General features: G+C 38.2%; 1 protein-coding gene and 1 non-coding gene across 2 annotated transcripts; one reads left to right on the top strand and one right to left on the bottom strand.

Moving 5' to 3' along the window:
• The first annotated feature begins 4,362 nt into the window (after nucleotides 1-4,362).
• On the top strand, nucleotides 4,363-4,434 carry TRNAP-UGG. Its single transcript has one exon. It is a non-coding gene; the product is annotated as a tRNA-Pro (tRNA).
• Nucleotides 4,435-5,140: 706 nt separating this feature from the next.
• On the bottom strand, nucleotides 5,141-9,500 carry LOC103709721 (quinone oxidoreductase-like protein 2 homolog). The gene is made up of 6 exons (XM_039132964.1): nucleotides 9,094-9,500; nucleotides 8,753-8,861; nucleotides 7,553-7,644; nucleotides 7,191-7,449; nucleotides 6,759-6,902; nucleotides 5,141-5,520 (listed from the first exon to the last, which is right to left on the bottom strand). Exons 1-6 carry the CDS (start codon nucleotides 9,438-9,440, stop codon nucleotides 5,425-5,427), a joined length of 1,047 nt encoding a protein of 348 aa, XP_038988892.1. The 5' UTR covers nucleotides 9,441-9,500; the 3' UTR covers nucleotides 5,141-5,424.
• Nucleotides 9,501-14,391: the final 4,891 nt, after the last annotated feature.

Raw genomic sequence — 14,391 nt, 5'->3', positions numbered from 1 at the left:
TCATGATATGTTCGTGTAAATTATTTAAAATAGAAAAAATGTCCGAAAGGAACAGGTTAACATGCGGTTTCATTTATCGACTGAAATTATTGCTGCCTGCTGTCGGTTAGAGAGTATTTAATACATGCTGAACGGCAAGCACGGTGCTGCTCCGAATAATTGGAGTTGAAAGTAAGTCGAGCTATATTTTCATGTGGAAGTAGGAAATAATTAAGATTTATATTGAATTTTTTTGAACTTGAAAATTATCAAAAATCAGCCTGAAACACGGTAGGAGAAATAATCATTGCAGTTTTGCCCCAAAACGTTGGATGGGCAGCAAACGAGATTAATGAGGCGCACTGGAGATTTCATAAGTGCCAGGAAGCCGGAGATCTTCTCTTGACGCAAGGAGTCATTTATGGTAAGTCGTCGTAAATAAATGACTGTCATCGTTGCGTGGATGAGAGCAGAATGCCTACCGAAGATTTTATATGCGCCAGGGAGGAGATCTTCTCTTGACCCAAAGAGCTATTGATGGTAAGTCGTCACAAATAACTTGTGCTCTCTCCGGTGCTATTTACGGCTTGACCCACTTGTTCTCTCCCCGTCCAATGCACTAGTTCTCCAACTCTCTGACGTTTCCTCTACCATTCTCTGTACGTTGTCTTCTACTTTGAACTCGGCAGCTGGATGTCGAGGCGTGGCGGTGGCGGCCGCCGGAGAGGTGGTGATTACTATAGGGAGGCGCAGCTCAGAGCTCCATCCTCCGGCCAGCGGGGAGGAGGCAGAGGACGGGGCGGTAGAGGCGGAGGAGGCAGAGGACGGGGCGGCGGCGGAGGCAGCCGTGGTGGCTATGGAGAAGGATACACTCCGCCACCCCGAGCACAGGAGGAGCGCCATAAAATTCTTTGATGTAAAAGGTAGAGCACGAGCAGTGTACAAGCTTTTCCTTCCATCGTAAACAGGCATCCGCCTGCCTAAGTAGGTGGGAGTCCTTATATAACGTCGCAAGCTCGCTGATTGCTAGTCCTAGTTATCGATTCTGGGTTGATTGAAACCTAATCGATCCATGAAAACAAAAACTTGGATCAAATAACTAGAAAGGGCTTTAGATGTTTACACCAAATTAAAAAAATAAGAATAAAAAAAAACGCTATATAGAATGAAAGAGGGTTGGGGGAACAGATCATCAGAACACGAGGATAAGAAAAACAGCTACTTTCACATCGAAGATTGGTTCTTTTGCTGCTGCTTGCGGGTGCTCTACCCGTTACATCAAAGAATTTCTTGGTAAAATTGCCCGACATCGGTCGAGACGGCAATGTTAGGTTAGTCAGGCTACTGTTTTCACAACCCTTTATTTTGACTCGCGTCTTTCTGTGATGGTTTTGAATGGTTGATTGGTTATCTAGTTTGGCAGCTGAGAGAAGGAATACGATGTGACGGGATAACCTTGTAATCTGTAAGGAAATATAAAATATATAAATAAATCTATCTCATCCTATTAGTTTAAGCTTTTAGGACAAGTGATGATTTCAACATGGTATCAGGACAAAAATACATTTATGTGATGCCTCGATTACGTTGGCAGGGGAGGCATTCTTTGTAATGGTCTATATTTCATGGTATTCTTTATGGAAAGGATGAGTCATTATCTTGTGCACCTCATCGAACATGCTCTTTGTTTCCTTGGCTGTGGCACCCTTTCAGCCCTCGGCAAAAAGTTGAAGCGTTAAAAACTATCTCGAGTATCTAAAACAAGTTTTGAAGGTTGACATTGTAAATAACATAATTTTTTTTGGAACTAGAAAAATAACACTTGTTCAAAATTTTGCGGAGGATTTTTTTTTTTTTAAAAACCCATATTTACCAACTCATATGTTGGTTTTGATCAGCTAGGCTGGTCTGTAGGTGCTGGAGTTAACCCAAGCAGTACAAAAATCTATTGATTGGGTGAGTAAGTGGTTTGCACTTGACATAAACCAAATTTAATTTGTGTTCACCTACTGAAGTGATTCCGAACTAAGATTATATAATAGTTTCTATATACAGGGGACAACGGGCAATAGCACTTATTTGATCACATCCTTTGATTTGGTCATCACTTGTCAGTCCAGAAATTTTTTTTTTTTTGTGTGCGTGTGTATTGATCCGACTGCTTCACAAAGCCATTGAATAAATACACTGAGTCGCATCCATCATCAACCTATGTCAGAGGTAACCCAATAATATAGAGGAGGTATCCCAAAGATCAGATCCATTGTGATCAGCCATATAGAAATCCACCCAATCAGCTGTCCAACTCGCCTCTTTGAAAATACGCTTAATTATGTATAAAGTGATGTTCGATTTAAGTCTCTAAATATCCATCATCAATGGATGATTAAGCTCCTAAATGCGGAGCTTGTGTAGAGATCCAGGAAATAACTATTCTCGAGTCCCCTTCTAATACAATGTTATCTACCTTTAGGCGAGTAATGGCATATGCCAAGCTCTCCCTTGCAGCCCTTAGTTCAGCCAATAGGACCTTTACATCACACAAGGAAGAGCCTCCTGCTGTTTTGGAATGATAAAGCTTGCTCCACCAATTTGTCCCTTGTTCCTTACACTGCCATCATTGTTGATTTTTAGAAAATTAGAGCTCTAGATTCCTAAGTTAAGTAAATCACATGGGAAGCAAGATTGGAATAAGAGAAACTCTAGATTTTCCTAACACCCATCAATCCCTCCAATAAATTGGCCTGCATAAAGTCCAAGGAATAGTGTAGAGCTCTCAACACAACAACTCATGGGCTTTCATCAGTATTCTCAAAGCGTCTCTTATTTCTAACTAACCATATATGATAGGAAATATAGAAAAATGAGACATGCCTAGGATCAACATATCTTCTAAGGCTGTCATCCTTAATAGACTAGATAAAATTATCCAAATTCCAAAGGCGTAAAGATAACAACAAATAACTGCAAGCTTGGCTCCAAATCTATACTACTATGGGACACTAAAAAGCACATAGTCGATGGATTCTTTTGTTTCTATACACTAATCACAATGAGGTGGTAATGGTATGACACTACCTCTACTATGAAGAGTCCTTTTGCATAGTAGTCGACCTCAAACTACTAATTTTTAGAGAAAAAAGGACCACTTTTGAACGAACACCTACCTTCTAGATATCCCTCTGCCGCTCTGAAGAACATTTAAGAAGTGTACAAGTTCAGTGACGCTAACTCTCTATCCACTACGGCCATCCTATCCAATTCTATCAGCTAAGCCGCCCAAGGGGATCACTAGAGAGAATATGTGGGAACTAAGCTCACCTCCAATTCACTGCTCAATGAATGTTCTTTCCTACGTCCTTTCTCCAGCCACCATCAAATCCTGAACCACTTCACCTTTTAGAGTCTCATAATTAGTAGCTTAAGGATAACATACGAGTAGAATTGTAGGGATCCATGAATCGTTAATTACGTTATTAGTTCTCCCAACACCAACTATCCGTCTAAATTTCAAAGCAAGCACAGGTGCAAACAAGTATATTATTTTCCAAATAAATGAACAATTACAGTATTGAAAGTTGTTGGCCGAGCTTTAGCTCCTTCATTTTCGTCGGTTCAGTTATTCATTTTATTCACTGCAACTTGCCACGATGCTAGTCGCTCCAATCAGGGCAAAGAATTTGTTAGACAATAGTGTTTCTATGAAAACTAAGCTGGCTTCAAAGATTTTCTATCGATATATCCTTATTATTGGTGGGAATTCTGCTCTTGAGTGGCATTATTTGTCTAATCACCTAATTTTGCTTGATCAAAGTGCATAAACTTGCCAAAGTGATAGAATGAAGCTAGTGACTAGCATCCCTCTCCAATAAAAAAGTAGATAAGTTTGAAAGTAAGGAAATTTGTAGGGCTAGATGGACTAGCATCGAGGGTGGCAATAGGATACCTAATCTTCTTACCAGCTGATGTGAAATCAAATAGCTTTAGATTGGACAAAATTTTATTTGGGTTATAAACATGTTGACACGACTAACTCATTTATCTCTAATTGAATACAGTTACTTGTGGAGGTAATGTTTAAACATTTATGTATGGCATTATGTTTGTTAAATACGAAATTAATATTTAATATCGGTTAAAAGTTTAATCAGGTTAGTGATGGGTTAATCATGTTAAATTTATTTAAGCATATCAAGTTAGTTTACTAGATTAATGGTGTCATTTATAACATGACCAACTTGACCAATTTATGAAATGGATTATAGAGGTTGGGTTAGGTTTCAGTTGAATTATTTATCAAAGCGGCTTAGTCTGTTGTTAGTCTTGATAATAAAAATAATATTTAGTTTTAACAAAAGATTGGTTGAATGCCAAAACAACAAAGGGCGTTTGGTCTAGTGGTATGATTCTCGCTTTGGGTGCGAGAGGTCGCGAGTTCGATTCTCGCAACGCCCCGAATCGAATTATTTGATATATTTCGTTTTTAAAAAAATTGTTTTGTTTCTCTAGACTCTTGCTATCTTAGCCAGTATGAACTAATATATTTTGAGAAGTTTCATGTCAGTCTTAAACTTTTTTCTTGACAACTCTTGTTACAATTTTCTAATCACCTAATTTTGCTTGATATATAAATCTATTCCCTTTTTTTCAGCATTCATTCCCGACTAAGAAAAATCTTTATAACTTTGAGTCCATCACTGTGTTGGTCGGCTGAGCAAGCTAGCTTAGAGATTAGGCTTCTAAACTTTGTGTGGCTCTTCTTTCGTATTCTACTTCTTCTTATTATTATTTTGCATTATTTTTGTGAGAGGCCAGGGAAAGCTCCAATATGTAACTAAAAAAGCTACCACCAAAACTATCAGCTATAACCAAATCCAAAGGCCAAAAGCTGACACATTACAGAATCTCATACATTACAGATTATTTCTTGGAGGTCTCAACCATTTTATATAAATGGTTCATAAAAGCTCTCAAATAAAACAGCAGCTCTAGTCTAAAGGCATAGGTAATCGGGTACAAGCTCGTAATGAGGGACGTGATCTTCCTCGTGAAGGTAATAAAATTATCCGTAAAGCTAGCAAATGAAGCCCTGAAAGAAGTACTAGAAATAGTCCATAGCATAATTTAAGCGAAAATGAACAAATAGGAAGACATCATCCCATCAAAGATAAACATGCCTCTTATCCATATTATTTTTTATTTCTAGGGAAAAGGTAGGGAAGGCCACCAAGTCAACAACTCCTTTTTGTTGATTTATAGCGTTTAATATATATACGGAGGTCCATTTCTCACCGGTGGCTTCTGCTTCTCCCATAATGTTTTAAGCCACCATCTTGAGTCTTGATTCTCATTTACATTACTAATTATCAGTTGGACAAATATAATTAAGCATGGTTCCAAGCAAGAAAGCTTCATGACCATTGCCTATGATTCATGAAGTGGACATCAAAGCTTTGATCTTCCTGCAGAGGAGTTCTCAATGACGAGCATCACTTTACCAATGGCCTTTCTTTCTTTGATAGCAGCAAAAGCAAGATTAGCCTGCCAAAAAACAGGGGCAAAAGAAAATGAGGTGAGTAGTTGCAATGATTATAAGAAAGATTTATCAGAAGTAAAAATGTAAGGATAAAAGAAATATTATCGTAGCTATTCTGCCAAAAGAAGAAAAGGGTTATCTACAACATACTTCATCACAATTTGAAATCATTTAGGATACACAGTTTTGTCCTCTTAATGAAGGTGGTAAACTAGTAATGGCTTTTTACCATTTTGTGATAAAAGGGATAATAAAGTCCTTTTATTCTGTATTTTTCTTAGTTTACCAGATTGATCATGACAATAAACTATAGCAACAGTACCACCACAAACGCAACAGATTTCACTAATATTTTGCAACCAATGAGTACCCCTGAGTTGATGTTGATTTATGAATACTAAGATAAAACTTGATTAATTTGATTTGTTGTTCCTTTTTCCGAGGTGAAGGCACTAGCCAACAACTCTGTGTATACACTAGATTCTATTATTGCTTAACCAAAAGTTCCTTTAAAGACTGATGAAAAGACGATTGTTTTAGACACCAGATTGAGGCAGGCTTGGCTAAAGGATGATACAAAAAACCGACACAGACAATGATTCCTTCTTGGAGGACTAGAAAAGTTAATATGGAAGTCACACTTATATGCGAAAAGAAAAATAGATTCTATGGGGCAACAAAGAAGGCTTTAAATGATTGGATGGATTCAAGCTCAAGCCCAATTCGGGGATGAGGATTATAAAAATAAACAACATGTTATATGATATACTACAGTTATGTTTTTAAAATGCAAAGTACGTGATCACAATCAAGTTTTAATTCCAAATTTTCTTGTTCAAAAAAATTATCCAGTGGATTTATTCTTAGTCCAGCAGTATCACAAGACAGTAATACTCTTGTAACAATGATCTACACAGATGACATCACTCATAACATACCATCAAGATTTAAAGCAAACATTAAGGATATGCTATATAATCATGAATATAAACCATAGAAGTATGACATTCAAAGGGTAAATGATATTAAAAAGACTACCATAAGCACATCAAACTGCAAGCATGCTTCTTCTGAAAGACTATTCAGTCATATTAGTCAGACATTGTGCTTGAAATGGATGTACAGTTGACTTAGAAATAAGAACTGTTAGCTTACGCTGAGCATTATGCAGATGCAGAAACAAAATTAGAGTAGTAAAAATTATGCTGCAGCCAAGACTGTAGGTTTAAAATAAGTTGCTGACCTCTGACAGACTATAGGTATGAGAGATGTGGATGGTTATCAGGCCCTTCGATAGCCAGGAGAGCAGTTGCATGAGAGAGTCTTCAAGGACATGGGGTTGATGTATTTTGTAGCTACCCCAATAGAGTCCATGAACCGTCCAGTTCTAGCACATTTTACACGCCATTAAGTTAGCATCAATCAAATAAAATATTATAGGCAAACTTTTGTCCAAATTTTATAAATATGACATAATTTAGTTTGTATGAGCACAAGAACAAGAATAACTGCATAATAAATCATAAAACTTAGAGATGAGCAAAATAGTAAACCATGAAAAGCCCTCCACCTCCCACCCCCATGGCCAAAAAAGAGGAGAAGAAAAAAAAATAGCTTTATTCAAACATGCACCGCACCTTGTATCCAGTATTTGTGATTGGTTTATAGGGACTACCTTAACAAGAGCAATATTAGCTGGGATAACTGGAACTTCACCACTTGCAAATCCAATGACCAGAATATGTGCTCCCCAGTTTAAAAGCTTCATGCTTTCCTTCATAAGTTTGCCCCCAACTGGGTCATATAGAACATCAACGCCCTTTAGACCTCTTGCCTTGAGGAAATGCTTCACACTTTCTATAACATTACCCTTGCCCAGATCAACAACATGATCAACACCCATCGATTGGAGAAAACGAACCTTTGCGTCTCCCCTGAAAATTAAAAGTCATTCCAAGTTATAGTTTCTCTTGATATGAGAGAAAAACAAATAACATTCTGAAAGCATTTTTATAAATGCATGTATTAGTCAAATACCTAGCAACAGCAACAACCACTGCACCACAAACTTTTCCTATCTGTACAGCTGAGAGTCCAACACCACCAGCTGCACCAAGAACAAGCAATACCTGCAGTGTTGTCATGTTCATTAATATTAACAGCCTAATTATGAGGATCTTCAATTTTGTTGACCAAATGCAACTTATTCAGAATTTATCTATGCAGGAAAAAATAAGATAGCAGTTTCTTGTTTGTCTGAAATGTAACGGTTGATCCTTCTATCCTAAAGTTGCAAATATACTCGTGAACCACTGAGCTACAGGCCCAAATAAATATATTTGCAGAACCTGAATATATTTTTTTTTTTGGAGAAAAGATTGGACTAGGTCCAATCCAATTCATTAAGATAATGAACAATAAAAAAAACCACAGCTGGGTCAAAGCGGTCCACTGACAGGTCTGCGAACTGAATTTATATGATTGCATAAATCCTTGGATACACATCAAAAACTAAAGTGAAGGGGAGAAAGATAACAATTCATAATAAGCTGAGATGTTAACTAGAATCCACTACTCTTAGCTTATGAGATTGAAAACACTAATGCATGCTCAAAAAGAAAGGTGATCCGAATAACCAATAAAGCAAGTACCTTATAGCTGAAGCACAAATACTAGCATCTTTTTTAATTCTGGAAATTCCAATTTTATCCCATTAATTCGCATCAAGGGGTTCTTCATTTCCAGTGACATAAGTGGTCAATTTTCTGTGAAAAAACATGCTCTGGAAATAATTAAATTTGAAGGCTGCACCCGCTTCAGAATCTTGCATGAAACTTCTGTCCATGGTGCCATACTCTGGATAGAATTTGCTTCTTTGCATGTGGTGGTTGTGTATAACTAAGTCCAGGAGCATAAGAAATTCTCTCAAAAATAAACTTGTTACAGCAAAGAAAACACCATCCTTAATGCATCCAAGATGCTACCAAACAAGCAAAATATGTTCATCCCACAACAATGTTCTACGTGTTCTTAGAAAATATTAACTATAGTCAAAAAATTCCAACAAAAACATGCCCCTGGTATAAGTGAAGGTCAAGAAGGAGAATTGAAACTAAATTCTACCATGCTTTAGTTCAGGAAGATGAAAAAGATCGCAAACTTCGGTAGCTCGGCTATCAAGTTATTATATTAAATCAGTAAAAGAATGAATAAGAGCAAAAGATTGGAAGGACATACCTGACCAGGTTTCAGCTGTGCCCTATGCACAAGTGCTACATGTGAAGTACCAAATGCAACAGGTAGAGCACCGGCCGCCACCAGGTCGCATCCATCAGGCACTAAAAATCTTTTTCAGCGATGGACAGTAAACGAATAAGTCAATTACAATTAGATCCATCAGTAGTGATCAATCTTCTAATTGACAAGGTTATTTTACCCATTGTAAATTGAAAAGAAAAAAGGGGAACTTTGACCAAACTATTCAAAAGAAAAGAGCTAAAGAACAAATTTTTATGCCTCCTCATGATTATCCATAGGCATTTTCATCATCAGAAAATACTCAACACACAGATACTCACAAATCCTTCTCGTCGGCCACAATGAACTCGGCGAAAGACCCGAGGGAGGCAAAGGAGCAAACTTTATCGCCAACCTTGAACCTGGAGACGCGATCTCCGACGGATTCGACGATGCCGGAGTAGTCGGATCCAGGGATGAAGGGGAGTGGGGGCTTCTCCTGGTACTTCCCGAGTATCGAGAGGTAGTTGGCGTAGTTGAGGCTCGTCGCCCGGATCCGAACCCTCACGGTGGTCGGGGAGGTGAGCTCAGGGACGGGGTGGGATCCCGAGACGGAGATCGGGGAGGCATCGGAGAGAGGGACGGTCGGGTCTCCGAGGTTCCGGCAGACAAGAGCCTCCATGACCATGAGAGCGAGGGGTGGAGCGGTTTTAGGAATTCGTCGGGACCGGAAGAGGACTCGAGGAGAGATTAATCCTCGCGCAGAAACATCACATGCACCGTATAGTAATATAAACATATGACGAGGGGTTATATGCACGAATGGTTGCGATAGGTAAGAAACATCACATGCACCGTACAGTAATATAAACATCTGACGAGGGGTTCTATGTAAGAATGGTTGCGAAAGTACTGTAGGTACGCGATATCGGCAATGCCGTAGCAGATTTTATATTAACTCAATAAAAATGACGCGTCTCACGTGGCTAAATTTGGTATAAAACGTAGAAGCTACCTGAATGAGACTTCATATAGCCTCTTTTATTTTAACTCAATAAAGATGTACTTGAATGTAGATCTTCGTTCTTCTGTGGAAGGATTAGAACATTCTACAGACTCTACAGGAGATAACCAAAAACCTAATTGAATGAGACTTCATATAGGCTCTTTAGGATTTTAATGACCAAACTCTGAGTTTGTATATGCATATCAATTAGGAATAGAAACAGCAAAAACTTATGCTGTTTTAGTATTGGTACGTGGATATGTATAGTGAGAACCCGTGCGGGCGTATATTTAGTCTCACATCAGTTATTCGTCGAGAAGATTTTGGGTACTTATACAGAACTAAGGAATCCAAAGAATATCTTTCGACTGGCCTTTTTGAGTAAGATCTTGGGTTGTGACAAATGGTATCGGAGCAAACTCAACCCATAGCCTACATGGACTAGAGGACACTGCAACACGGGTTCATGGAGGTTGACCACAGGCTGATCGTGGTGTTTATGATTAGATTTGAATGAATTGAACTCTTAGCCAGGACTGCAACACGGGTTCATGAGGGCTAACCACAGATCGATCGTGGTGCTTATGATTAGATTTGAATGGATTGAACTCTTAGCCTGACAAGGGCGTCAGGGCTTGAATGGAGGGAGTATGTGAGAACCCGTGCGGATATATATTTAGTCTCACATCAGTTATTCGCCGAAGAGATCTTGAGTATTTATACAAAACTAAGCAATCCAAAAAATACCTTTCGACTAGTCTTTTCGGGTGAGGTCTTAGGTTGTGACATGTACATGCATATATGTGAATAGAAAAACATATGTATGCTCAACTAGGGACTTGTGCATAGGGAAATCTGATAAAATTCTTCTTATTACATGCCAACGAAATTCCCGTTACCTTTTCTATAGCAAGGCCTTGAAGTAGCCCTAGTTTGAGTTCTTGCAGTGATTGGGTTCTGATTCAAGGATAGGATTCATAGTAACATGAATCAGAGTGGCATGGAAATAAATGTTGCAGCAAATGGAATTCTGCTGCTTACAATGTTAGGTATTCTATTTCAGTTAATGAGGCAAACACTAGGGTAGTGATACATGTGAATAGTTTGCTGCATATGAAATTAAAATACTTGTAATGCTAGGCTAGTGATCCATGTGGAAGACTTGCCTCTTGGTAAGTGATAACATCTGAGGCAGTTAAAGATGTTGCCTTGTCAAATACCGTATCGACACAGCCTACATGGTATGAATGCAAGAATGAGAGGGTAATCTTGCATTAAGTGCCAAATGAATTTTCAGGTAAAAGAATGAATAGAAACACGAATGGTGTTGATTTAAGCCTGGGACATAGAAAACCAGAAAACAGAAGGCAAACCCAGAAACTGCTCTAGTGAGTGGTACATTCCTTCCTGGAATTTGGCAATCATTGTTGCATATCAGGTTTTCTCACTGTTTTTTGTTTATCTAAATAGAGATAATCAGTCTATCATTAAGTTGGTCGTTAATATTACTGAATATTGACTGGCATTAGGATCAAAGTGTATGAAGAAGAACTTCATTCGAAGTCCTTGGGCAAAGAGATTTTTTTTCTTATCTCTTCAAGACAATTAATTTCAGATGCTGTAACATTACTCTGGACTTTGAAGTTTGACAATTATCTTTTGTTTTTTGTGCAAAATAAATTGTTTCATTGCTAATTAGTTTTCAAAAGAACTAATAGCGGAAGGCATGGCATATTTACTAGATTAAAGTAGCATAATAACCTATGCTTGGATCAGGTTAACAACATACTCAATGATTCCTCTTTCACATTTTCGTAATGCAGAAGTACTGATTGCTGCCCAGTGAAATAAAATTAGTGGAGACTTCAATAACCATCACCTAGTTCTCACATTAGCAAGCCACTTATCAATATTTTCTTTTACTTTCAAACAGAAAGTTATACCATGATTTCTTGGACCAACTTGCTGTGAATGTCATGCTTCCTGCAAACAAGAACACCCTTGTAGTAAACTTTAGCTTCAAATATGAGACTACTGCAGAGAACTTCACAAGTAACTGTCATGACTGGGAATGCTACGTTGATCAAGCTAGATCAGGATTCCTTGGCTGTGACCCTCATTAGAAACTATTGATGTTAGGGCCAATATAGAAACTATTGCATGCATGGCTAGTTGTCAACTTCAACAAAATCAGTAAATCTCTATTTTTCCTCAAAGAAACATTCGGTAATGCTGGCGAGATCTTGAAAATTTGATGAAAAGAATGACCTTATAAATTGTGCCCATCTTTTCCTTTCTGACTCTCTTTTGCATGTTTTCTTGGTCATCCCTTGTTACCTGCACAAAATCCATTGGTACATGTGCTTCTTTCTTGTTTTGCTGCTCTTCAAGGGCTAATGAAGAGCCATTATGGTATTAGTTCCCTTCCCTTAAAAAAACAAAACAAAAAACATAACCTGATATTTACTTTAAAAGGAAAAAAGAAAGAAAATCTTATTACTGCTTCATGCATTACTTCCTATTAAAGATAAATCAGTTGCACATTTCATGCTTTTTTCATGAATGTTTCTAGCTTCTTTGTTTTGCATAGTGTCCACATAGAGAAAAAAAAAAAGAGTATAATAGCACAAACATGATTCTATGTAGGAAGTGGAACATATATAAAGGCAAAAAATATTCATTTTTAGAAAAAAAAGACCACCCCCCAACTTGAAATCAGCAGGAAAAAAAAAGGTGCAACACCTTTAAGCCCAGTACTAATCTGTACCGAAGAGCAATATGGGGCTGATTCAGGCTGGTTCAGCCAGGAATCAGTCTTTCGGGGTGCCGGATACCGGTTCCTAGATGGTACAGTATGTATTGGCTGGTATGGGATGATATACCTGGCTCCTCAGTCCAAGATAGAAACGTTGAATTGCATATTACTTCTACATGGCTTCTTAGCCCATAGCTCCATAACTGGTGATGGTGTTGGTAGTAGTAATTGATAAATGGCAGCCATTTTGTAGGGTGTTTCTTTTATGTGTTTTCTTGGTCTTGTTTTATGATTTTTTGGCATAGATGATCAATGTAGGTATGTTTGCCTTACTGTAAAGAAAAGGAAGTGTATTGATGAAGGTTCAAAGCTTATGATAGGCGGAGATGTGCCACAATTTTGAGAGCCTCATATGGCCAATTTTGCCACAAAAATCATAGTGCTTGCCACATTCAATATAGTTTATTAGGTTAGAAATTAGAGACCGATGCTTATAATGCACCCACAAATGAACCCCAAAAAAGAGCCAATCCCTACCTTTCTATGGAGAAGGCCATGTCATGCAGCCATGAAGGATCTAAACTATCTCAAAGCCATTATAACTGTTCGACACCTGTTCGTCTAATCAGGTAATGCTTAGCTTTCCTTGGATTTCACTTTTAACCTCAGATTTCCATATCTTGCATTTTACCTATTGAAACAAATGTGCTGAGGTGAAACATTTTCTCCAATGTTAGCAGGTTGTATAACTGAACTCATTCTGCTTATGCTCAATTCATCTGAAGCTCATTTTTTGAATTGATACTGCTTATAATGGTTTATATCCTAGATATACAATTCCTACCTGAATATTAGTCAAAACTGGCGTGAGAAGAATTTTTATTTGTCCTTGTTGAAGCTGTTGCTGAAGTGATCATCTTATACAGTAAACGAAATCACACTTTTGGAATTAAGATTCCTATATTGGATTTAGAAACTGCATTTGAACTTAGATTTTGCTCTTGCTTCCACTTTGTCTGTCACTTCGAACTCTAGGCTGTATAAAATCTGTTGAACTGCATTCTTGATATTGCCTTGATAATTTTCTTCAAAAATATAACGATTGATTAGATAAACACTACAGAAAAATAGCTAAAGGATTTGGTTTTAGAGGAAGTCATTGCAGGAGTTAAAAGGAGTTGCGAATCTGCTTTGATTCCTAAAGCATCCAGTAAGCATCCTTAGGTGGTCATAGTTAGTCCATCCACATGGTCTTTTGACTTTTGAGTCAAAGAATCCATTTATTAATCTCAAATCTCATCTCTGAATCTGACTTGTCTAAAAAGAGAAATAACATATTTAGATGATTGTCATTATTTGATGTACAAAGTTGAGATGATGATATCCAAATAGAAAGAGAGGATAGGCAAAAGGAAGCTTGCTTTTATCTGCATCTGTTTCAAAGTTGGAACCCACAAAAGTCATACACAAACAGGTCAAATTCTACTTTGCGCTGCGAAATAGATTCAGAGTGCTTGGCCTGAATGGGTGGCCAGAGCTAGCATACTCACCGAAGCCCAAGGTGATGGAAGATGATGTCTTTGAAGCCAAGTGCGGACGAGGTTCAGGACCTGCCAACCCTTTCTGTCCCAATGCTTTCGACTCGCTAAGTCGTGACTGCCATGACGGCAGAATGGGCATAGATGTTCGTCCCGGTTGCTCCAACCTTGAGCACTGCCCTGTCTGAGTCATTGAGCTGAGAACAACCTGCTTTGGTTCTTCAGTGGTTCTTGTATGAGCTCCCCCACCACTAAGAACTGAATTGAAGCTTCGGTCAGGTTCAGTAACTTTGCTTGAACTTGATGCCGAGATACTCTTGCTCCTCTCCAAGAATCCTGG

This window comes from Phoenix dactylifera, chromosome 13, assembly GCF_009389715.1.
Source record: "Phoenix dactylifera cultivar Barhee BC4 chromosome 13, palm_55x_up_171113_PBpolish2nd_filt_p, whole genome shotgun sequence".
NCBI lineage: Eukaryota > Viridiplantae > Streptophyta > Magnoliopsida > Arecales > Arecaceae > Phoenix > Phoenix dactylifera.
The sequence above is the reverse complement of the archived record's forward strand: the minus strand, read 5'-3'. Positions and strand labels throughout refer to the sequence as shown.

Bases quoted from the DNA above. Each gene is read 5' to 3' on its own strand.
- LOC103709721 (XM_039132964.1), bottom strand. From the start codon at position 9,440: ATGGTCATGGAGGCTCTTGTCTGCCGGAACCTCGGAGACCCGACCGTC. The intron at 7,450-7,552 runs GTATTTGACTAA...TTTAATTTTCAG, and splicing joins GTGGTTGTTGCTGTTGCTAG to GGGAGACGCAAAGGTTCGTT. The intron at 6,903-7,190 runs GTAGTCCCTATA...AAAATGTGCTAG, and splicing joins CTAATATTGCTCTTGTTAAG to AACTGGACGGTTCATGGACT.